The sequence below is a fragment of the Carcharhinus amblyrhynchos genome, chromosome 24 (genome assembly GCF_965287045.1).
Source record: "Carcharhinus amblyrhynchos chromosome 24, sCarAmb.v2.hapA, whole genome shotgun sequence".
Taxonomy (NCBI): domain Eukaryota; kingdom Metazoa; phylum Chordata; class Chondrichthyes; order Carcharhiniformes; family Carcharhinidae; genus Carcharhinus; species Carcharhinus amblyrhynchos.
Window position 1 is genome coordinate 2568266 of NC_137347.1, and position 25095 is coordinate 2593360.

Genomic DNA, 25095 nt, shown 5'->3' on the forward strand with positions numbered 1-25095 from the left:
TAAAACGGACATTTTGTAAAAGACAATGTTTTTCTGTCGCTTGCAGACAATCCCATTACGATACTGGCCATACACTGCTGCTCTGTATAGAGTCTGGTACACTGGCCATGCACACTACCACTCTGTACTCAGCACTGGTACACTGGCCATGCACACTACCACTCTGTACTCAGCACTGGTACACTGGCCATGCACACTACCACTCTGTACTCAGCACTGGTACACTGGCCATGCACACTACCACTCTGTACTCAGCCCTGGTACACTGGCCATGCACACTACCACTGTGTACTCAGCACTGGTACACTGGCCATGCACACTACCACTCTGTACTCAGCACTGGTACACTGGCCATGCACACTACCACTGTGTACTCAGCACTGGTACACTGGCCATGCACTGCCGCTCTGTACAGAGCCTGGTACACTATCCTTGCACTGCCACTCTGTACTCAGCACTGGTACACTGACCTTGCATTACCACTCTGTACTCAGCACTGGTACACTGGCCATGCACACTACCATTCTGTACTCAGCACTGGTACACTGGCCATGCACACTACCACTCTGTACTCAGCCCTGGTACACTGTCCTTGCATTACCACTCTGTACTCAGCACTGGTACACTGTCCTTGCATTGCACTCTGTACTCAGGCCCTGGTACACTGGTCATGCACACTACCACTCTGTACTCAGCCCTGGTACACTGGCCATGCACTGCCGCTCTGTACTCAGCACTGGCACATGTACCACTCTGTACTCAGCCCTTGTACACAGCCTTGCACTGCTGCTCTGTACTCAGCCCTTGTACACTGACTTGGAATTGCTGCTCTGTATTCAGCCCTTGTACACTGCCACTCTGTACTCAGCCCTGGTACACTGGCCTTGCACTGCCACGCTGTATTTAGACATTGTACTTGCAGCCTCACTCTAATCTTTATTTCTCTCTGATTGTTTTGGAATCATCGATTGGTTACAGCACAGGAAGCCATTCAGCCAGTTCTGTCTCTGTAAGAGCAACTCCACTAGTTCCACTCCCATCCATTCCCCTAGAGTCCTCCAATTTCTTTTTGAATACTTATCCAGTTCCCTTCTGAACATCACAATTGAATCTTGTGTCTTCAATACATTCTTAGCGCATTCCAGATCCTAACCACTATGTGCATCTGTCTCCACCACACTCTCAGACAGTACATTCCAGATCCTAACCACAAACTGTGCGAATCTGTCTCCACCACACACTCAGACAGCACATTTCAATTCCTATTGCAATTCCCTGTCTGCTCCAGTATCACAGAATCCGTACAGTTAAAAACAGAACATTCAGCATTAATTCTGCACCGATTCTCCAAAAGAGCATATCCTATCCCTGTAATCCCTTGCATTTACCACGGCAAATCCACCCATCCTAGGGCACTAAGGGCAATTTAGCATGACTAATCAACTTAACCTGTACATCTATGGAAGGTGGGAGGAAACTGGAGCACCCAGAGAAAACCCATGCAGACACGGAGAGAATGTGCAAACTCCACACACAATTGCCCAAGGCTGAAATCAAATTCAGCTCCCTGGCACTGTGAAGCCACAGTGGCAATCACTGTGCCACCCCACACTCTCCATTGGGACCTCCTGCAGAGAACAGATTCCTGTGTTTGAATGTATTAGCTTCTTGCAAGTGTAATGAGTCACGCTGTGAGCCTGACTGATAATCTTAAATTGGTTGTGAGTGTTAATCTTACTGTTTTTCAATGCAGAATCACATCTAATGTTGCATCATACATTAGTTGAGTAACAGTCAGGAATCTAACTGTTGTGAACATGTGAAGCTATGCACTATTTAGCATGTCTCACCACTGCCTGTCTTTGGGATGATGTGGAGATGCTGGCATTGGACTGGGGTAAGCACAGTAAGAAGTCTTACAACACCAGGTTAAAGTCCAACAGGTTTATTTGGTAGCAAATCACACAAACTTTCAGAGCGCTGCCCCTTCATCAGGTAAGTGGGAGTTCTGTTCATAAACAGGACATATAAAAACACAAAACTTAATTTACAAAATAATGGTTGGAATGTGTCTTTACAGGTAATCGAGTCTTAAAGGAACAAACAATGTGAGTGGACAGAGGGTTAAGCACAGGTTAAAGAGACGTGTACTGTCTCCAGCCAGGATAGTTAGTGAGATTTTGCAAGCCCAGGCAAGTCGTGGGGGTTACAGATAGTGTGACATGAACCAAGATCCCGGTTGAGGCCGTCCTCGTACGTGGAACTTAGCTATCAATCTCTGCTCAGTGACTCTGCGTTATCGTGTGTCGTGAAGACTACCTTGGAGAATGCTTACCCGAAGAACAGAGGCTGAATGCCCGTGACTGCTGAAGTGTTCCCCAACAGGAAGAGAACACTCTTGCCTGGTGATTATCGAGTGATGTTCATTCATCTATTGTCGTAGCGTCTGCATGGTCTCCCCGATGTACCATCCCTCGGGACATCCTTTCCTGCAGCGTATCAGGTAGACAACGTTGGCCAAGTGCAAGAGTATGTACCGTGTACCTGGTGGATGGTGTTCTCACATGAAACGATGGCACCTGTGTTGATGATCCAGCACATCTTGCAGAGGTTGCTGTGGCAGGGTTGTGTGGTGTTGTGGTCACTGTTCTCCTGAAGGCTGGGTACCTTATTGCAGACAATGGTCTGTTTGAGGTTGAGCGGTTGTTTGAAGGCAAGAAGTGGGGGTGTGGGGATGGCCTTGGCGAGATGTTTGTCTTCATCAATGATATTTGAAGGCTCCGGAGAAGATATCGTAGCTTTTCCACTCTGGGGAAGTACTGGACGATGAAGGGTACTCTGTCCACCGTGTCCCCTGTTTGTCTTCTGAGGAGATCGGTGCGGTTTTTAGCTGTGGCATGTCGGAACTGTCGATCGATGAGTCGTTGTCTACCTGATTTGCTGTTGGGGAACACTTCAGCAGTCACAGAAACATAGAACATTACAGCACAGTACAGGCCCTTCGGCCCTCAATGTTGTGCTGAGCTATGTCCAAACCCAAGATCAAGCTATCCCACTCCCTATCATTCTGGAGTGCTCCATGTGCCCATCCAATAACCGCTTGAAAGTTCCTAAAGTGTCCAACTCCACTATCACAGTAGGCAGTCCATTCCACACCCTAACCACTCTCTGAGTGAAGAATCTACCTCGGACATCCCTCCTACATCTCCCACCATGAACCTTATAGTTATGCCCCCTAGTAACAGCTACATCCACCCGAGGAAACAGTCTCTGCACATCCACTCTATCAATCCCTCTCATCATCTTATAAACCTCTATTAAGTCGCCTCTCCTCATCCTCCGCTCCAAAGAGAAAAGCCCCAGCTCCCTCAACCTTTCCCCGTCAGATCTACCCTCCAAACCAGGCAGCATCCTGGTAAATCTCCTCTGCACTCTCTCCAATGCTTCCACATCCTTCTGACAGTGAGGTGTCCAGAACGGAACACAATATTCCAAATGTGGTCTCACCAAGGTCCAGTGTAGTTGCAGCAAAACCCCATGGCTTTTAAACTCAAACCCCCTGTTAGTAAACACTAACACACTGTGTGGAGTTTGCACTTTGTCCCTGTGTCTGTAAGGGGACAGTACAGATTTGATGGGCCAAATGGTTTCCTTCTGCACTCTAGGGATTCTAACACTAACATAGTGCAATAAAATATTTTAGTTTCCATCTGCAAATCCTTCTAACTCCGTGTAAAAGGAGTTTAGACACAGAACAGTAACATAAATTACTGCAGATCCTGGAACCTGAAACAAAGTGCTGACAAATCCCCATCCCCTCCTCCTACAGCTGTTGATAAGGGCGCATGCGTTCCTCTTCACGCTGCCCCACATAAAGATGGAGACCACGCATGCGTTCCTCTTCACGCTACCCCCATAAAGATGGAGACCACGCATGCGTTCCTCTTCACGCTGCCCCACACAAAGATGGAGACCGCGCATGCGTTCCACTTCACACTGCCCCATATAAAGATGGAGACCGCACATGCGTCATTCTGCATTTGCCCCATATAAAGATGGCGGCCATAACTCGGACTCGGCCACGTAACTGCGCATGCGGATACTGGCGGCCATCACTGCCTTCCCGTCTCCCCGGAGTTCCGTAAACCCGGTCCCCCGATCATTTCCGGTCCCTTCTTCTCTATCCCTTCCCCCGATTATTTCCGGTCCCTTGTCTACCCCTTCCCCCGGTGATTTCCGGCTCCCTGTGCCGCTATGGCGCTGCCCCGGCCGCTGGTTGTGATTCTGGGGGCCACGGGCTGCGGGAAATCCCGCCTGGCGCTGGAGCTGGGCCGGCGCTTCAGCGGAGAGATCGTCAGCGCCGACTCCATGCAGGTCCCAGAGATTTGACTAGATTTATTATTGTCAGATGTATTAACATACAGTGAAAAGTGTTGTTTCTTTCGCGCTGTACAAAACATACCGTTCATAGAGAAGGAAAGGAGAGGGTGCAGAATGTAGTGTTACAGTCACAGCGAGGGTGTAGAGAAAGATCAGCTTAATGTGAGGTAGGCCCATTGAAAACTCTGACGGCAGCCGGGAAGAAGCTGTTTTTGAGTCGGTCGGTACGGGAGCTCAGGCTTTTCCCCAACGGGGGAAGGTGGAAGAGAGAATGTCCGGGGTCCATAATTATCCTGGCTGCTTTGCTGAGAGAACGGGAAGTGTAGACATTGGTTGGAAGGCTGGTTTGCGTGATGGACGTCGGAGCAGAATTAGGCCACTCGGCCCATCGAGTCTGCTCCGCCATTCAGTCATGGCTGATATTGTTCTCATCCCCATTCTTCTACCTTTTCCATATCCATGATCCCCTTATTAATCAAGAACCTATCTATCTCTATATTAAAGACACTTAATGACCTGGCCGCCACAGCCTTCTGCAGCAAACAGTTCCACAGATTCACCATTCTCTGGCTGAAGAAATTCCTCCTCATCTCTGTTTTAAAGGATCATCTCTTTAGCCTGTGCCCTCTGGTTCTAGTTTTTCCTAATAGTGGAAACACCCTCTCCGCATTCTCTCTATCCAGATCTCCCAGTATCCTGTAAGTTTCAATAAGATTCCCCCCCTCATCCTTCTAAACTCCAATGAGTACAGACCCAGAGTCCTCAGCCGTTCCTCATGCAACAAGCTCTTCATTCTAGGGATCATTCTTGTGAACCTCCTCAGGACCTTTTCCAAGATCAGAACATCCTTCCTTAGATACAGGGCCAAAACTGTTCACTATACTCCAAATGGGTTCTAACCAGAGCCTTATACAGCCTCAGAAGTACATCCCTGCTGTTGTATTTCTAGCCCTCTTGACATGAATACTAACATTGCATTTGCCTTCCTACTGCCAACTGAATTTGACATTAACTTTAAAAGAATCTTAAACAATGACTCCCAAATCCCTTGTGTTTCTGATTTCCCAAGCATTTCCCCATTTAGAAAATAGTCAATGCCTCTATTCCTCCTCCCAAAGTGCAGAACCTCACACTTTTCCACATTGTATTCCATCTGCTGCTTCTTTGCCCACTCTCCTTACCTATCCAAGTTCTCCTGCAGCCCCTCCCACTTCCTCAGTACTACCTAGATTGGGCTACATTCCTGACCTTCTGTACTTTCTTGCAGACTTGAGCTGAGCAGAAGCTACACCAAGCTGTGATATAACCAGAAAGAATGCTTTCTATGATTCATCTGTAAAAGTTGGTGAAATTCATAGTAGACATGTCAAGTTTCCTTAATCTTCTGAGAAAGTAGAGACGTTGATGGACTTTCTTAACTATAGTGTTCGCATGGAGGGACCAGGACAGGTCAATGGTGACTTCGACATCTAAAAACTTGAACCTCTTGACAATTTCCACTTCATCCCTGTTGATATAGACAGGGGGATATCCCCCCCCCATCCATCGTTCTGTTGCAGTAAACACTCTGACCAGTGCCCCCTCTGAGCTCAGCTCCCCCCTCTGTTCCAGAGATGAATATATAAACGTGTAATAAGTGGATTGTACAAAGGTGGAGAATTCACTGGGCTGTTGGGGTGCAGTTGTTGGTTGGGAAGGGTGGGGGGGGTTGAGGATTGAAAGTGGCAGATGATAAGGATGCTGGAAAGGAGCAGGATGAGATGTGAAATGGTACTGGGTGTTTAACAGGGGTGCAGTTCTCTGTTAAGAGGCTGTATATTGTGTGCAGAGAGTAGGAAAGTTCACACTAGGTGGAGCTGAGTAATGTTGATATTGGTGTGTACGTTACAGGTTTACAAAGGTTTGGACATCATCACTAACAAAGTGACACAGAAGGAGCAGCAACTCTGCACTCACCACATGATCAGCTTCCTGGATCCCCTTGTCTCCTATTCTGTTGTTGACTTCAGGAATAAGGCTTTGTCTGTAATATCCTTTTTTCAAAGTGGGGGTGTCATTTTGGGCTGTATCTGCGGTGGGCGGGGGGTGGTTTCAGTCTGATTGTTGGGGGGGAGGGATGTGTGAAGGGGTGTCATTTCAATGGGTATTAGGAAGGGGAAGGACGGTCGGGTATGGGTGGTGTCGGGGAGGTGGGCTGTCAGTAACTGCGGGGGTGGAGGAGTGGTGTGGTGGGAGTATGGTGGTGATTTCATGTCTCTATGGGCAGGGGGTGGGCTGTCATTTCAGTCGGGTGGTGGTGGGGGTGGTGATTTCAGTTTCTATTGGAGATGGGGGTTTTTATTCTGCTTCTTATATTGTTATGTCATTTTTGACATAAGGTGGAATACCCGTGGCTGATTTGTGTACCGATACGATTTGGATACCGATCCACTAAGACCAGAATCTTTGTCAGAGAAGTTGGTTGAGTGGCATTTTTTACAGTAGGAGAAAGATGTAGAGAAACTGAGAGGTTTGTGAATGTAACTCCAGAACTGATGCCAATGCTGAAATGATGAAGACTGGGTATACAAGACCAGAGAGAGTTATACTTCAGTTTGACAGGGTATTTGGAGGTTATATCTGCAATTAATCATAGAATCCCTACAGAAGGAGGCCATTTGGCCCATTGAGTCTGCATCAACAACAATCCCACCCCAGGCCCTATCTCACAACCCCGCACATTTACCCCACTAATGCCTCTAACATATACATCCCAGGACACTAAGGGACAATTTATCATGGCCAATCAACCTGACCCGCACATTTTTGGACTATGGGAGGAAACCGGAGCACCCGGAGGAAACCCACGGAGAAAATGTGCAAACTGCACACGACAGTGAGCCAAGCCGGGAATTGAACCCGGGTCCCTGGAGCTGTGAGGCAGCATTGCTAACCACTGTGTCCCCATGCTGCCTACCATGCTATGTATTGATCTCCTCATTTAAGGAAGGATGCAAAGGAAGCAGTTCAGAGAATGTTGTGTTTTCTTACGAGGAAAGGTTACATAGAACACTACAGCACAAACAGGCCCTTCGGCCCACAAGTTGCGCCGATCATTTCCATAACTACCAGGCCTATCTATAACCCTCAATCCCATTAAATCCCATGTACTCATCCAGAAGTCTCTTAAAAGACTCCAACGAGTTCGCCTCCACCACCACCGATGGCAGCCGATTCCACTCACTCACCACCCTCTGAGTGAAAAACTTACCCCTGACATCTCCTCTGTACCTGCTCCCCAGCACCTTAAACCTGTGTCCTCTCGTAGCGACCATTTCAGCCCTGGGAAATAGCCTCTGAGAATCCACCCTATCTATACCTCTCAACATTTTATAAACCTCTATCAGGTCGCCTCTCATCCTTTGTCTCTCCAGGGAGAAAAGACCAAGCTCCCTCAGCCTATCCTCATAAGGCATGCCTCCCAATCCAGGCAACATCCTTGTAAATCTCCTCTGCGCCCTTTCAATAACTTCCACATCCTTCTTGTAGTGTGACAACCAGAATTGTGCACGGTACTCCAAGTGGGGTCTGTCAAGGGTCTTATAAAGTTGCACCATTACCTCCCGACTCCTAAACTCAATCCCTCGATTAATGAAGGACAGTACACCATACACCTTCTTGACCACATCCTCTACCTGCGAGGCCGATTTAAGAGTACTATGGACCCGGACAGAAGAACATAAGAAATAGGAGCAGGAGTAGGCCATCTAGCCCTTCGAGCCTGCCCCGCCATTCGATAAGATCATGGCTGATCTGTCGCTGCTCAGTTCCACTTTCCCGCCCTCTGCCCATAACCCTTAATCCCCTCTCTTATCAAAAACCCATCAACCTGCGTCTTAAAAATATTTAGCGAGGCAGCCTCCACCACTTCAACGGGCAGAGAATTCCAGAGATTCACCACCCTTTGAGTGAAGAAGTTCCTCCTCAACTCCGTTCTAAACCGCCCCCCTTTTATCTTGAGGCTGTGCCCCCTAGTCCTACTGTCTTTTTTGAGCGGGAAGAGTCTCTCCACCTCTATCCTATCCATCCCATTCATCATCTTATACGTCTCAATGAGATCTCCCCTCATTCTTCTAAACTCTAACGAGTACAAGCCCAGTTTATTCAGCCTCTCCTCATAGCTCAACCCCCTCAACTCCGGTATCAGCCTCGTAAACCTCCTCTGCACTCCCTCCAAGGCCAAAATACCTTTGCGCAGGTGTGGCACCCAAAACTGCACACAGTACTCCAGCTGCGGCCTTACCAATGCCCTATACAGCTGCAGCAGGACCTCCCTACTTTTATATTCAATCCCCCTCGCTATGAAGGCCAGCATCCCATTCGCCTTCCTGACCACCTGCTGCACCTGCAAGCTGGGTTTTTGCGACTCATGCACAAGGACCCCGAGGTCCCTCTGCACCGTCGCCTGCTGCAGTTTTTCGCCCCGTAAGTAATAGTCCTTCCTACCATTCTTCCTACCAGAGTGGACCACCTCACACTTGCCAACATTAAATTCCATTTGCCATTTCCTGGCCCATTCGCCCAGCCTATCTAGATCCTTCTGCAGACTCTCCACACCCTCCGCACAATTTGCCGTTCCCCCAATCTTGGTGTCATCAGCAAATTTCGACACCCCACACTCGGTTCCCTCCTCCAGATCATCTATATAAATGGTAAAAAGCTGAGGCCCCAGTACCGACCCCTGGGGCACTCCACTAGTCACCATCCGCCAATCCGAATAGCACCCATTGACCCCCACTCTCTGCCTCCTATTTGACAACCAATCCTCTATCCACGCTAACACCCTACCCCCAACTCCATGTCCCTCGACCTTCTGCAATAACCTCTTGTGAGGTACTTTGTCAAACGCCTTCTGAAAATCTAGAAAGACCACATCCACCGGCTCTCCTCTATCCACCGCCCTAGACACATCCTCATAGAACTCCAGTAAATTTGTCAGACACGACTTCCCTTTAATGAAACCGTGCTGCGTCTGCTCTATCAAGCAATTCCCTTCAAGATGCCTCGCAATTTCCTCCTTAATGACAGATTCTAACATTTTACCTACCACAGACGTTAAACTAACTGGCCTATAATTCCCCGCCTTTTGCCTAACACCCTTCTTAAACAACGGCATAACATTAGCCGTTTTCCAATCATCCGGCACTTCCCCGGAATCCAGCGACGTCTGGAAAATAACCACCAAGGCATCCACTATCACCTCCGCCATTTCTTTCAGAACCCTCGGATGCATTCCATCCGGTCCTGGGGACTTGTCCACAATCAGCCCCTCCAGTCTGTCGAGCACCGCCTCTCTAGTAACAGTAATGTCATTAAGACCCTCCAGTCCTACCACCTTTCCATTGCTAACACCCGGCAAATTATTCACGTCCTCCTCTGTGAAGACAGAAACAAAAAAGTTATTCAATACCTTAGCCATATCCCCATCCCCTACCACTAGGTCCCCTTTCTCATCCTCTAAAGGACCAACATTCACCCTAGCCAGCCTCTTCCTTTTTATATATTTATAAAAACTCTTGCTATCCTTTTTTATATTAAGCGCTAGCCCAGCTTCATAGTTTCTCCTACCCTTCTTTATCAACTTCTTTGTCAATCTTTGTTGACATTTAAACCTCTCCCAATCCTCTTCTCGCCCACTACTCTTAGCTACTCTAAATTCCTCCGCTTTTAATTTAACACTTTCCTTCACCTCCTTCGTTATCCACGGCTTATTACCTCTCCTCCTACTATCCTTTTTGACCATCGGAATAAATTTCTGCTGAGCACCAAGAAAGATCTCCTTAAAGATCCTCCACTGCTCCTCAGCAGACCCTCCCTCCAACGCGCTCCCCCAGTCCACATTCGCCAATTCTTCTCTCATCCTACCGTACTCCCCTGTCCTTCTGATCCTCTACACTGCTAAGAGTCCTATCCTTGATATTGTACTCCTTTGGACAGGCTAGGCTTATATCCACTGGAGTTCAGAAGATTAAACGATGACTTCATTAAAATATATTAAATCCTGAGGGGTATAGACAGGGTGGATGTGGAGATGATGCTTCCTCTTGAGAGAACCTAGAATTAAAGGTCACTGTTTGTAAAGAAGGAGTTCCCCCATGTCAGACAGATTTGAGGGGGTTGCGTCTTTGGAACTTCCTTCCTGAAAAGGTCGTTGAGACAGATTCTTTGACTATCTTTAACACTGAGCTCAGGAGATTCTTCACAAGCAAAGGTTATCGGGGGTTGGCAGGAATTGGCTAAATGGGTTCAAATTAGACCACCCATGATCTTCATAGAATCACTACAGTGCAGGAGGAGGCCATTTGACCCATTGAGTCTGTACTGACTCCCACCCAAAGCCCCTCGCTGTAACCCCACATATTTACCCTGCTAATCCTCCTGACACTGAGGGGCTCTTTACCATGGCCAATCAACCAAATCTTATTAAATGATGGAGCAGGCTGGAGGGGCTGAATGGCCTTTTCCTGCCCCTAATTTTGTGTGTTCCAGTGTTAGGTATTGAAGAGGAGGTCAGCACTCACTGAGTGCAGGTAACTCCGAGGGTTGTTGGGTCCAGGGGGATTTTCAGGGACAGGGAGGGGTGAGGCCACAGAGGGCTTAAAAACAAGAGGAGTTTTAAACTGGAGACGTTGATGGACCGGAAGCCAATGATGTCAGCACAGGGGTGAAGGATGAACAGGATTTGATGTGATTTTGGATGGGGCAGGCAAGCTTTTGAAATGGTGAATAGGAGGTTAATGGAAGCCTGGATGTGGCAAAGACATGGATGAAAGCTTCAACAGCTGACCTGAGGCCGAGATGGGGTGGAATGATAATACAGGATGATCCCCGAGTACTGAGCAATCTGTGTGGGTTTCTTCCAGGTACAAGTTAGGGGGATTTCCCATGTTAAATTGCCCCGTAGTATCCAAAAGATGTGTAGGGTTAGGTGGATGGTAAATGTATGGGATTAGAGGGTGAGCTGGGTAAGATACTCTTTTGGAGAGTCAGTGCAGACTCGACAGTTTCATTCTGTACTGTAGGGATTCCATGGATTCAGCGGAGTCTCTGGAATGAGATTTGAACCCCATGACCTTTTGACTGGGGTGACAATGCTCCAACTGATCCTGATATTCCCAGACTTAGACTCTGCTCCTATTCCCTGGTTTGGCAAGAGATCGTACAGGATGTTGAGCCAATACCTACCTAATGGTGGCCTAAACCTTGTGTACTTTAATGTTCAAGTTGAATGTAGTCAGTCCTCAAACTTTAAACAAGAGAAATTTTCATTAACTTCACACATTGAAGATATCTTTGACAGACACAAGATTCCAATTATCGTGGGAGGAACCAATTACTACATCGAGTCACTGCTTTGGAAAGTGCTGGTGGACACAAAGGTACTGGGGAGCTTTCTGTTACAGTTCATCAGCCATCACTGAGCATTGTCACGGGGAGGGGGTCATAGAGAGGGGTAGGGGATACATATTGTATCACATAATGGCAGGGGAGACTGAACCCTCTGAATGAAAGATTTCAGGGCTAGTGTGCTTAGGTTGAAGTACAGAATACAGTTCTGTCAGTTAAGTAAGATGACTTGAATATGCCAGGGAGTGTAGCACATTAATTATTTTGTATTACCCTGGATCACAGAAATGTTAAAGCACAGAAGGCAGGCATTCAGCCCTGCTCCCAAAATGAGCAACTCACCTACTGCCATTCCCCTTTCTTTTCCGTATAACCCTGCACATTCTCCCTTTTCTCAGATAACAATCTAGTTCACTTTTGAATGCTTTGATTGAACCTCCTTCACGCAAACTCAGGCAGTGCATTCCAAACCCTAACCCCCATATCACTTGTTTGTTTCTTTTACTAATTCTCCCCGTGCTTGCGTGGGTTTTCTCCGGGTGCTCCAGTTTCCTCCCACACCCCAAAGATGTGCTATTAGGCTGATTGGAGGTAATAAATTGTCCCTAAATTAGTTTCCCTCAATGTGGAATGCTATAAGCATAGATAAGGGTCATGAGTGGAGGGGGGGACTGGTAATGTTAAAATGGCGGCACGGGCTCGTTGGGCCGAAGGGCCTGTTTCCCGGGCTGTTTTAGTTCTTTGTAAATCTGTAGCCCTGGTTCTCAATCCTTTTATGAGTGGGATCAGTTTCTGTCTATCCTGACTCTTCATTGTTTGAATACCTATCAAATCTTCCCTCAGTCTTTTCACAGTAACTTCATTGCAGTGTTAATGTAAGCCTACTTGTGAGACTAATTAATAAGCTAAAAACTTTTCTCTAAGGAAAGGTCTTAATTTTCCCAGTTTATCTTCATGAATGAAGTTCCCCATTCCTGGAACCATTCTTGTGAAGCTTTTCTGCACCCTCTTCTGTTAATGCCTTCACATCTTTTCTGAAGCGGTGGCTAGCTGAAATCGAACTAGTGACGTCTATAAATACAACATAATCTCCTTGTCTTATATTCTACACACCTATTAATGAAGGACACAGCATACCTTATAAACTGCTCTCTCAACCTGTCCCTGTCACCTTCAGTGGTTCCTGTATATATACCCATAGGTGCTCCAACCCCCTTTAGAGGTGTACCCCCTGTTGTCCCTCGATGTTCATCCAACCAAATAACTCACTTCACATTTCTCTGACTGCACTTTATCTACCACCTGTCTGCCCAGTCCACCAACTTGTCAATATCCCTTTGAAGTTCCACATGATCTCCCTCAAAACCTGTGAATTGTATCATTCACAGATTTTGAAGTTGTGCCCAGTATACCGAGGTCTAGGTCAATAAAAGCAGGAAAAGCGGGGGTCTCAGCACTGACTGCTGAGGCACTCCACTACGAGCCTTCCTCAGTCTAAAAAACATACATTTAATTATTTCTTCATGCTATTCTGTTGTTTGATGGATGTACAGAAGTGTGAGTAAAATCCTGTGCAAGTGAGGGTCTCTGATGAGACTGATGCTGCTGAACTTGTGAATGGTTTGATTCCAGTTGTGAATTTCTAGCCGTCTGTGTCTCTCACTTCAGGAGATCAGACTGCACTGCTCTATTTCTGACTCACTGTGATGAATTTGTGACACCCTGTTGGTTGGTATGCTCTGTCCCGTAGGAAGGGAAGATTTGTTCTGCTCCAGACGGGGGTGTTGGGAGTGGAACCTCATCGCCCAACAGGAAGGAAGAACTGGAGAAACTAGACCCTCAGGACCTCTACAAACGATTGGCTGAGGTCGACCCTGAAATGGCAGAGAAATTGCACCCACATGATAAACGCAAGGTAGCAAGGTCAGCTCAATCTGAGTGATAGCTATAGACTGAACATCATCAACTCTCCTTCATACAGAGCCGATTTAACAATTGTCCAATTCATTCCAGCCCACATACTGTTTTCTCACTTCTTGTCTTCACTCAAGTCCCTTGCATTGGAGTTACTGCTTAGACTTCACAAACTGCATGGTACCAGATGAGGGTGTCAGATGTGGCTCAGTCGGTAGTATTCCCTCACCTCAGACTCTGAAGGTTGAGGTTCTGTGACTTCAGCATGTAAGTCAGGCTGATGTCCCAGTAATTACAGGGGGAGTGCGGCACTGTTGAATGTGCCCGCTCTCGAGTACACCAGACGAAATGAGGGAGTTCTCCCTGGTGTCCTGATCACTATTAATCCTTCAGCCAATGGTACTAATGTATGTGGTCATCACATTAATATCTGCAGTTTCACTGCAGACAAGTGAGCATTCCGTACATTATAAGATAAATATATCGAATTGGCTGGAGGATGCTCATTAACGAAGGATGCCTGATCAACCTAGCACTGTTGAATTAAGGAGACTTTGGAGGTGCAGGTTATTCATGTTCATAATGTCCTCATCATTATCCTGGATTATGTGGGTGAAAGACTCACTCACAGCCCTGCGCTGACTGGAAAAGTAGCGGAGAGTCATCTAGGGCGCGTTCCCAATGCATTCCTCCCTCCTGGGAGCTGTTAGTTTCCTACTCCACAGAGGCAGGAAGCACATAGAAGCCTGGCTGAGCTGAAGGAGGTCATTTGGCCCATCAAGCCTGCATTATCCTTGTAACCCCACATTACCTTGCTAATTTCCCTGACAGTAAGGGAAACATTCGTAGCAAGTACTATATTCTGACCATTGTCTGGGTGAAGAAGTTTTTCCTTAGATCCATATTAAATTTATCAGTGACTGTCTGATGACTATCATCTCTAGTTTTGGACTTCCCACAAGTGGAAACATTTTATGTTAAAGTTATATCCATATCTAAGGAGGCAAAGTGCTGTAATAGTGGCCTGTCTGCTGGTAACTCGGTAACGTGCAGTGTTTCTCTGAGCAGAAGTCTGCAGGTCTATGAGGAGGCGGGAGTTCCTCACAGCAAACTTCTACAGCAGCAGCGCCAGGAGGAAGGGGGAGGCCCACTTGGAGGAGCACTGCGCTTTCCACGACCCTGCATACTGTGGCTGCACGCTGACCGAGCGGGTAAGAGAGAAAGTGAATAAACAAATCTGCTTAATGATTGCAAACCCTAGTGATTGGAAAATGCCTCACCAACTGGCCATCCTCATGGTTGTACTCTTTCCATGGTGGCAGGTTTCGAGCTCTCGAAAGGTGACAGGCTTCTGTAGTGTTTAAAGCAGCTTTCCACTGTGCAGCTGGGAACCTGTTTTAAATTGTATGATTGTTGCAGCATTTCCCAGGATCAGGAAACCTGGCAGTGTACTGTGTGCACCCATTGAAAGTAAATCAGAACTATATTGAGAACTGTACCTCTGACAGGACAGCAGAAGTGCTGAGATATATTTTGAAAATCTGTGCTTTATTTTTAAATATTAAATTTTGTTTCTTGTCTTTCTGCTGCAGAACATCCACATGGGAATTGGTTACATGTCACTGACAATATGTCCTGTGTTGTAGTCTTAAAGGATTGAAATCATTGCTGTTCACTGAACTGTAACCCCTCGGTGATTTGTAATGATTCTAAGATCTTCCTCTTGTTGGTTCAACTTTGTTTTAGATGCCCTTCGAGGAGTTAATTCTCTAAGAAATCAGCATGTGCAGAGTGAAATTGAGTGAGAGTAACAGTGCAAACTGGAGGGAAGGCCGAGGGGAATTCTCAATCGCAAGTCGCTAAGCGAAGAGAATATGAAGTGTTAGGTAACTGGGAAGAGTGAGAGGTTATGAAGGAGAAATGAAAAAAGGAGAAGATGCCAGATGATCAGGGATAGGTTGAGTTGGAACTTGGCAAAAAGAACTGAGAAGCCACCATCACCACAGATGATCAGGAATGCATTAAGGTTTGAGGGTTTACCTAGTAAGTGGAAGATGTTATAATCTGCGGCAGGTTTCAGTCTGGGCTAAGATGCACAATGCTATGTTACATCAGTGTTGGTTCCTGATGGCTGTGGTGTGATTCCCCTCCTGGTCCCTGCGAGTGCTTGTGCTGTGCACCTCCCCATCCCCCGAGCCTCCCCTACCCCAAATGTTTGCAAAGTGTTGCCAGTCTTACAGTTCTTTACATCCTGTCTCTAGTTCTAGATGGACGTCTGGATCGGCGGGTCGATGACATGCTCACCGCAGGCCTTCTGGAAGAACTGAATGGTTTTCATACACGATACAACCAGCAGAAAGTAGCTGAGAACAGGTCTGTACACAGGCAGGAAAATCTGTCCTGTTGGAATGTCAAGTTCAAAGCTGTTACCAATGCTGTTTTAAGACTAGAGGAAATTATACAAGTACGAAGGGGTGAAACTACAAAGATGCAGATTTTAAATTTGACTTGGTTTGGGACCAGGGTGATCGAGCAGGACTCGGTAGATACAGTTATCAGAATTGAACCTAGAGATAACAAAAAAGTGATAAATGAACAGAATAATTATCTTCTTCTGTGTCAACGATGCAGTCATTTCTCAGATACCTGAAACTCCTTTGGTATAATCTCCCTTTTCTGCATTGTTGAATTTCCCTCCTGTTGTACCATAACCACACACTTATCATTGTCAACAAGATCTCTAATTTTCTTGAACTGCAGTAGCTTATTTGGGTAATTCTGCGCTCAATAATTCCACACCGATTCCCTCTTCCCATCCCTCATATTCCTCATCTCTTTCATTTCTCGTTCTTTCAAGGCCTATGTCAAGACTTGTGTCTACACGAGACGTGAAGGCTCAGTTAGGGTGCTTGAGAGTTACAAGTTAGCCAGGAAGGACTTAAAGAGAGAGCTAAGAAGAGCCAGGAGAGGACATGAGTGGTCTTTGGCAGGTAGGATCAAGGAAAACCCTAAAGCTTTCCATAGTATGTCAGGAATAAAAGAATGACTAGAGTAAGATTAGGGCCAGTCAAGGATAGTAGTGGGAAGTTGTGCATGGGGTCCAAAGAGATCGGAGCAGCGCTAAATGAATATTTTTTGTCAGCATTAACACAGGAAAAAGACAATTTTGTTGAGAATAATACTGAGATACAGGCTATTCGACTAGATGGGATTGAGGATCATAAGGAGGAGGTAATAGCAATTCTGGAAAGTATGAAAATAAATAAGTCCCCTGAGCCAGATGGGAATTATCCTAGGATTCTCTGGGAGGCTAGGGAGGAGATTGCAGAGCCTTTGGCTTTGATCTTTAGGTCATCATTGTCTACAGGAATAGTGCCAGAAGACTGGAGGCTAGTAAATGTTGTCCCCTTGTTCAAGAAGGGGAGTAGAGACAACCCTGGTAATTATAGACCAGTGAGCCTTACTTCTGTTGTGGGCAAAGTTTTGGAAAGGATTCTAAGAGATAGGATTTATAATCATTTTAGAAAGGAATAATTTGATTAGGGATAGTCAACACGGTTTTGTGAAGGGTAGGTCGTGCCTCACAAAACTTATTGAGTTCTTTGAGAAGGTGACCAAAGAGGTGGATGAGGGTAAAGCAGTTGATGTGGTGTACATGGATTTGATAAGGCTCCCCACGGTAAGCTATTGCAGAAGATACGGAGGCATGGGATTGAGGGTGATTTAGCAGTTTGGATCAGGAATTGGCTAGCTGCAAGAAGACAAAGGGTGGTGGTTGATGGGAAATGTTCATCCTGGAGTTCAGTTACTAGTGGTGTACCACAAGGATCTGTTTTGGGGGCACTGCCGTTTGTCATTTTTATAAATGACCTGGATGAGCGTGTAGAAGGATGGGTTAGTAAATTTGCGGATGACATTAAAATCGGTGGCGTTGTGGACAGTGTGGAAGGATGTCGCAGGTTACAGAGGGACATAGATAAACTGCAGAGCTAGGCTGAGAGGTGGCAAATGGAGTTTAATGCAGAAAAGTGTGAAGTGATTCACTTTGGAAGGAGCAACAGGAATACAGAGTACTGGACTAATGGGAAGGTACTTGGTAGTGTAGTTGTGCAGAGAGGTCTCGGTGTCCATGTGCATAGATCCCTGAAAGTTGGCACTCAGGTTGATAGGGTTGTTAAGAAGGTGTACGCTGTGTTAGCTTTTATCGGTAGAGGGATTGAGTTTCGGAGCCATGAGGTCATGTTGCAGCTGTACAAAACTCTGGTGCGGCCGCACTTGGAGTCTGCTCTGCCATCCTTTTTGTTCCATTAATTGACAGATTGTGGGCTGCACAGTGGTGTAGTGGTTAGCACTGCTGCCTCACGGTGCCAGGGACCCGTGTTCAATTCCCGCCTCGGATGACTGTCTGTGTGGAGTTTGCATGTCCTCCCTGTGGGTTTCCTCCAGGTGCTCCGGTTTTCTCCCACATTCCAAAGATGTGCTGGTTAGGTGAATTAGCCATGCTAAATGTGCGGGGTCACAGGGCTGAGGCAGAGGGGACAACCAGTGTGTGGTGCTGTTTTGGAGAGTTAGTGCAAACTAGATGGGATGAATGACCTTCTGTGCTGTAAGATTTCTATGGATTTTATGAATATTGATTGATACTTGTGCCTGTATCTTTTTCCATTGGGACACAGCCAAGATTATCAACACGGTGTCTTCCAGTCCATTGGATTCAAGGAATTCCATGAATACCTAACCTCCAACAGCAACTGCAGTGAGACTAGGGAAAAACTGCTGACCCAAGGTAACAGCATGTACAGTAACACACTGAGAATAGTGCGATACTGGGGTTTGGTGATGTATCACTACCATCTGAGTGCATGAGATAAGGAGAGTTTGATTGGAGATCAGTGGATGTGGAGGCAGTTACAGTCTTGAGCTACATGTTGCAGCCAGACCCCAAAGCAAACTGAGCATTACCTCTGGCAGTAATGAACACTTTGTTGCCTCTGCAACAAGGGATATCATTGATTTCAGCCAAGCTGTAACTCACAATCGGATGGGTGTCTGACGTATCGCTTGCCAGAACAGATACCTTCTTCTCTGTCTATGGACGTGGGGAAACAGGCCAGCAGTTTACTGGTCCCCCTGTCCACTACTGTAATCCTGCCACCCATCTGAATTGCAAAGTCTGTATCTGTTCCGTGGGTGTGTGGTTAGCCAGTGGCAGTTTGCACAGGAGCCTGTGGGTAACTGCGTACTTTCCTGGCAATTCTCCTCTTCATCCATCCCTTCCCCTCCATCGCCACATCGTTGTTCCTTGGACAACATCTGCAAGATTAGCCTATTGGTGGCCATGGCCTTCCTCAGATGTCGATTAAACAGCTTTAAGGGAATGAAAATCTTGCCATTAAATGGCACCTTTCACATCCTCAGGACATCCCCCAAGTGCTTCACACTCAATCAATTATCTTTGATGTGTAGCCAGTGTTCTTATTTAATCATACACACCAACCAATGTACGCACAGCAAGATCCCATAAGCAGCAATGTGATGTTGATTGAAGGATAAAAGTTAGTCAGGACACCAGGTAGAACTCTCTGAATCATGCTATTGGACATTTCTTATCCACGTGAGGCACGCAGTTTAATACCTCCTCTGAATGACAGCACCGCTGACAGTGCAGATTTCCCTCAGTGCTGTATGGCATTACCAGTTGGATTGTGGGTTCAGCATCTGGAGTGGAGCATAAACCCAAAATCTCCTGAGTCCGACCTTTCCTGGCAGCCGTCATTGAGCCGATCATTGGAATCCTGAAGCAGATCTTGTTGTGGTTCTGTTACACTGTGAAGGAGTGTATTTACACACTGCTCGCTCTGACTCTGTTTGATGTGTGACGGGGCGAGTGCGTGCTTGTTCTATTTACACCATCTCCTTCTCCCGGCAGGTATCGCTGCACTCAAGCAAGTCACTAAGCGTTACGCAAGAAAGCAGAACAAATGGGTCCGCAATCGTTTCCTGAAAAGTAAGTGGCAGAACCAGAACTGAGGAACGAACCAGGAAGCCTGGTAAAGACGTGAGCCACCCACTTCTTGCGGGTAATATTAATGATCATATGTGCCCAGTCAGGAGTTTTATAGAAACATGCCGTCCTGATCTCCAAATAACTACACATGCTTATACCAACACTCTAGCAGGGACAGGTAGCAGTTTCCATTCATAATATGAATGGCTGATGGGGAGGAATCAGTAGTGAGAGTTACGAGGGAGATATTATTGTTCTTTAATACAAATTGTTACACTCTGGAATGGACGATCCACTGGTAACTTCCAAAAGGGAAATTGGATAGTTACTTGAGAAAGAAGGAGTTCTTAGGCCAGTGGGACTAATTGATAACTCTTTCATAATGTCACCAAAGATCTGATGGTCAAATTGGTACCTGTGCTCTGTGATTCATTGAGATAAAGGAGAACAAGTTAGTAAAAGTTACAATTCTTATAAATGTACTGTTTGTGCTTGGATTTAGCTCTTTAATGCTAAATAAATGATCACCAACGTGGTGGCAGTGGGATCAGCTTCAATAATGGCATTCTCTTTCCCCTCTTTTTCTGACACTTAAGCTGTTCTCCCTTCTTCACCTGCTTTCATTCTCTTTTCATTTCCTTTCTGATATTTCCTCTGGCTCGATTGCACCTTTCCTGTCTCTTACTCCTCTGGAGCTTGTGCTATCTCTCTCTCTCTCTCTCTCTCTCTATATCCTCTCCCTTACCCAGGGTATGTTTAAATTGAAATGATTTCAGGAAAATACAACTGAAGGTAAGCTGAAAGATCAAATAAATAAAAGCACAAACGGGACAGAAAATTGTGAAACCCTTTAAAGTGAGAGGTTGGCAAGTAGGAAGTGAAGTGTGTAAAATGTGTGGCAAACACTTGCTGTGGAATAACTAAAAGTAGATACGACCCATCCTGATGGATAACTGCAGATAATATGTCACCAGCTTGTGTGATTTTCTTTCAAAGGGCCAGGAGCTAACGTTCCCCCGGTGTATGGTCTGGACGTGACAGATGTCAGCCAATGGGAGGAGACCGTCCTGCGACCGGCGGCGCAGATCCTCGAAAGCTTCTTAAAGGTGTGGAAACCAAGAGGCATTGCTTGATGAGTGAGGTTGGATGCATTCTATTCCAATAACCTCTGGCTCCACATGTTCTTGCTTTGTTTGTTTAAGCCCTGAGTATCACTTGCTGAACGGTCTGTGACCCTCAGCAGTAAAACACATTGCAGTCATGAAAAAGAGTCAGCCTTGAGCCCACAGATCAAAGATAAAGCAGGGTAAGAATTGGAGCAAAACACATTCACAAAGAAAGCCACATTCCCATTGATCTTTGGGCTCCTGTGACTTGGGTCTCATTGCCTCACTCTGCCCATTGAAGCTGAAATATCCAGAGTATGTTGAGCTAATTTTGATCCCTCTATTAAAATCAGAACCATAGGAAGAAAAACTATTATAGTTCACTTCTCAAGGAATAGAATTAAAAGGTAGAAAAGGCATTTAAAACAAAGTGTGGCACCTTGGCTTTAGTAAGATGTACAGAGTAAAAAGCACAGAAATGATAAATCTTAATAAGAATGGTGGTTAGGCCTCCAGTAGACTATTAACATAGAACATTACAGCGCAGAACAGGCCCTTCGGCCCACGATGTTGCGCCAACCAGTTAAAAAACAATGACCCACTAATCTAAACCAATCCCTTTTCATCCATAAACCTATCCACGGAAAACCAATCCCTTTTCGTCCATAAACCTATCCACGGATCTATGGTTATTGTCACCAATTCCAGGCACTGCACTTTAGGAAGGATGTCAAGGCCTTGCAGAGGGTGCAGGCAGGGTTCTCCAGAATGGTTCTTTTTTTCTTACTAATTTACATGATGTAAACATCGCTGGCTGGGCCAGCATTTATTGCCCATCCCTAGTTGCCCTTCAGAAGGTGATGGTGAGCTGCCTTCTTGAATCACTGCTGTCATGTGGTGTAGGTACGCACGCAGTGCCGTAACAATCTTCTATCCTTCTGTCAGCCTGGACTTGTACCATTTAAACTTGTTATAAATGTGGATGTGCTGATAGCCACCATCTATCTCCTAAGTGAACAATACATTTTGAGCAGAGACACAGAAAGTGATTGATAACCTGAAACTGACACATCTATGGGCAACACTACATGATCTGAGATCGTTTGAAATGCTACATTCCTGGAATCCATTAGCCTATCGACACCAAAGCAAAATTCCAGGCTGACAACAAAGCTTGACTCAAGCCTAGCCTCCTCAGCCTGGTTCTCTGGATGATTCCTTGATTTGATTTCTTATTGTCACATGTATTAGTGTACAGTGAAAAGCATTATTTTCTTGCACGCTATACAATGCATACCGTACATAGAGAAGGAAAGGAAAGGGTGCAGGATTTAGTGTTACGGTTTTAAAAGATAGAATTAAGGGTGTGCTGGGCACAACTTGCAAGAAGTCGCCACGCTCTGGCACCATCTTGGAATTCTATCATCACCCGTAGAGTAGACCGTGTCTCTATACCAACCATATAATACTGCGTCAACACCAACTTTGAAGCAATTTGGCAACCCGGGAATTATAGACCGGTGAGTCTTACTTCTGTTGTGGGCAAGGTTTTAGAAAAAATTATTAGGGATAGGATTTATAGTTATTTGGAGAGTAATGAATTGATTAGAGATAGTCAGCATGGTTTTGTGGAGGGTAGGTCGTGCCTTACTAACCTTATTGAGTTTTTTGAGAAAGTGACCAAAGAGGTGGATGGGGGTAAGGCAGTTGACGTGGTATATATGGACTTTAATAAGGCGTTTGATAAGGTTCACCATGGAAGGCTTCTGCAGAAATTGCAGATGTGTGGGATTGAGGGTGATTTAGGAAATTGGATTAGGAATTGGCTGGCGGATAGGAGACAGAGGGTGGTGGTTGATGGTAAGTATTCGTCATGGAGTTCAGTTACGAGTGGTGTGCCTCAGGGATCAGTTTTGGGGCCACTGCTGTTTGTAGTTTTTATAAATGATCTGGATGAGGGTATAGTTGGGTGGATTAGTAAATTTGCTGATGACACCAAAGTCGGAGGTGTGGTAGATAGTGAGGAAGGGTGTCTTAGTCTACAGGGAGACTTGGACAAGTTGCAGAGCTGGGCCGAGAGGTGGCGGATGGAGTTTAATGCGGAAAAGTGTGAGGTAATTCACTTTGGCAGGAATAACGGATGTGTAGAGTATAGGGCTAATGGTAGGACTCTGAATAGTGTGGATGAACAGAGGGATCTAGGTGTATGTGTACATAGATCCCTGAAAGTTGGGAATCAAGTAGATAGGGTTGTTAGGAAGGCATACGGTGTCTTGGCGTTTATTGGTAGGGGGATTGAATTTAGGAGCCACAGTGTCATGCTGCAACTGTACAAAACTCTGGTGCGGCCGCACTTGGAGTATTGTGTGCAGTTCTGGTCCCCAAATTATAGGAAGGATGTGGAGGCTTTGGAGAGGGTGCAGAGGAGGTTTACCAGGATGTTGCCTGGTATGGAGGGGAGGTCCTGTGAGGAGAGACTGAGGGATTTGAGGCTGTTTTCGTTAGAAAGAAGGCGGCTACGAGGGGACCTTATTGAAACATATAAGATGATTAGAGGTTTAGATAGGGTGGACAGTGATAGCCTTTTTCCTCGGATGGAGAAAGCTAGCACGAGGGGGCATAGCTTTAAATTAAGGGGTGGTAGTTATAGGACGGATGTCAGGGGTAGGTTCTTTACCCAGAGGGTGGTGAGGGATTGGAATGCCCTGCCTGCTGCAGTTGTAAATGCGCCTAGTTTGGGGGCGTTTAAGAGATCCGTGGATAGGTTTATGGATGGAAAGGGTTTGGTTTAGGTTAGAGGGTCATTGTTTTTTAACTGGTCGGCGCAACATCGTGGGCCGAAGGGCCTGTTCTGCGCTGTTATGTTCTATGTTCTGCTTTCAGCTAGCTGAATGTGGGTGAAATTTAACATGAAGTAACCCTCACTGAATTCTGACATTCAGGACTCTTAACACTTGTGTGAATTAATATTCCTAATTTCTCTATGTTAAAGGTTATTTCCAGTTCTAAAACTCTTTCTGTGGGTGTGTACTGTTGTGGGTCAAAATATGTTCAAAACTTGGAAATAATTCCCTAACACCACAGTAGGTGTACCTACACCACTGCAGTGGTTCAAGACAGCAGTTCAACACCACTCTGTCTCTTGGGGACAGTTAAGGATGGGCAATAATAAATACTGTCAAGCCAATGAAACCAAACATACTCTGCTCAATTATGGGCTGTTTTGGGACTCTTTGGGATAGTTTATGGATGACTCAGTTTAATGGAAGCTGATGGTTTTATTCACCTCAGTGATTTCCAGCCCAGCATGTTGCTGTCATTTGATGTAGTTCCTCAAGTGATTTCACACTGCATCCTGTTTGAATGTTGCAGGGAGAGGAGCCCACAATGCAGCCTCTGACCATGGAATCAGACCAATACGAGGGGAAGAGGAGTCGGCGGGTGTGCGAATTGTGTGACAAAATCATCCTCGGGGATCAGGAATGGAAGGGTAAGAATGGGTTTGAGTTGCAGCCATAACCCAGAGTGAATGAGTGAGACTGAAGGGGTTCATTCTCACTGAGTGAGTGCGACTAAGTGCAGATGATCTTGTTAATCCCATCAACTGATACCTTGGCACAGAGCATGACTGATTGGCCTCCTTCGCTGTAAGTCTGTTGCTAATCTTTTCCTCTCTGACAAATAGAAGCTCTTTTCTGTCTGTTTTGTAGAAATATCCATCTGTGTGTGAGGTTAGACAGTGATTACTTCACCCTGTTGACATCCAATCTCCACTTTCAGACATAGAGGTAAAGTCGCCATAGTCCCAGATGACCATAGGCTGCTCTCTCCTTTGAGGGGGAGGGCTGACTGGTAGTGATTTAATCCAGATCATCACAAAGCATGTGAGGGGCAAGGTTGAGAATAACCTCAGCCGATACGGGAATTGAACCCGCACTATTGGCATCACTTTGCATCATTATCCAGCTGTCCAGCCAACTGAGCTAAACGACCCCTGAATAAGAATGTTTCTGCCCAGTTTTTAATGTATGGGGTGGGGAGGGAGGTGACAGCCAGTGATTGTGGAACAGATTCCCACCCAGTGCCCGTTTACCCGGATCCTGATTGGTACTGAGGTCTGTTGTAGCCTGCCTGCTAGTTCCTGGCAGAAATCAACAAACTTAAATCTGTGTCCTCTCGCTATGAGAGGACACAGGTTTAAGGTGCAGGGAAGCAAGTACAGTGGAGATGTTAGGGGTAAGTTTTTCACTCAGAGGGTGGTGAGTGAATGGCTGCCATCGGTGGTGGTGGAGGCGAACTCGC

At 46.1% G+C, this 25095-nt stretch overlaps 1 protein-coding gene across 2 annotated transcripts in view; it reads left to right on the top strand.

The window, feature by feature from the left end:
- Positions 1 to 4238: 4238 nt before the first annotated feature.
- The window catches only part of trit1 (tRNA isopentenyltransferase 1), a 30928-nt gene continuing 10071 nt past the window's right edge, over positions 4239 to 25095 (top strand). For both annotated transcript variants that reach the window (XR_013889412.1, XM_080211685.1), the window contains exons 1-10: positions 4239 to 4374; positions 6271 to 6408; positions 11700 to 11798; positions 13517 to 13689; positions 14749 to 14891; positions 15942 to 16053; positions 18357 to 18466; positions 19610 to 19687; positions 20684 to 20793; positions 24166 to 24283. Coding sequence is in view for 1 of the 2 variants with exons in the window: in XM_080211685.1 (XP_080067811.1) it covers positions 4255 to 4374; positions 6271 to 6408; positions 11700 to 11798; positions 13517 to 13689; positions 14749 to 14891; positions 15942 to 16053; positions 18357 to 18466; positions 19610 to 19687; positions 20684 to 20793; positions 24166 to 24283 (1201 nt within the window). In the remaining variant the exon portion in view is untranslated. The remainder of the gene's footprint in view (positions 4375 to 6270; positions 6409 to 11699; positions 11799 to 13516; positions 13690 to 14748; positions 14892 to 15941; positions 16054 to 18356; positions 18467 to 19609; positions 19688 to 20683; positions 20794 to 24165; positions 24284 to 25095) is intronic.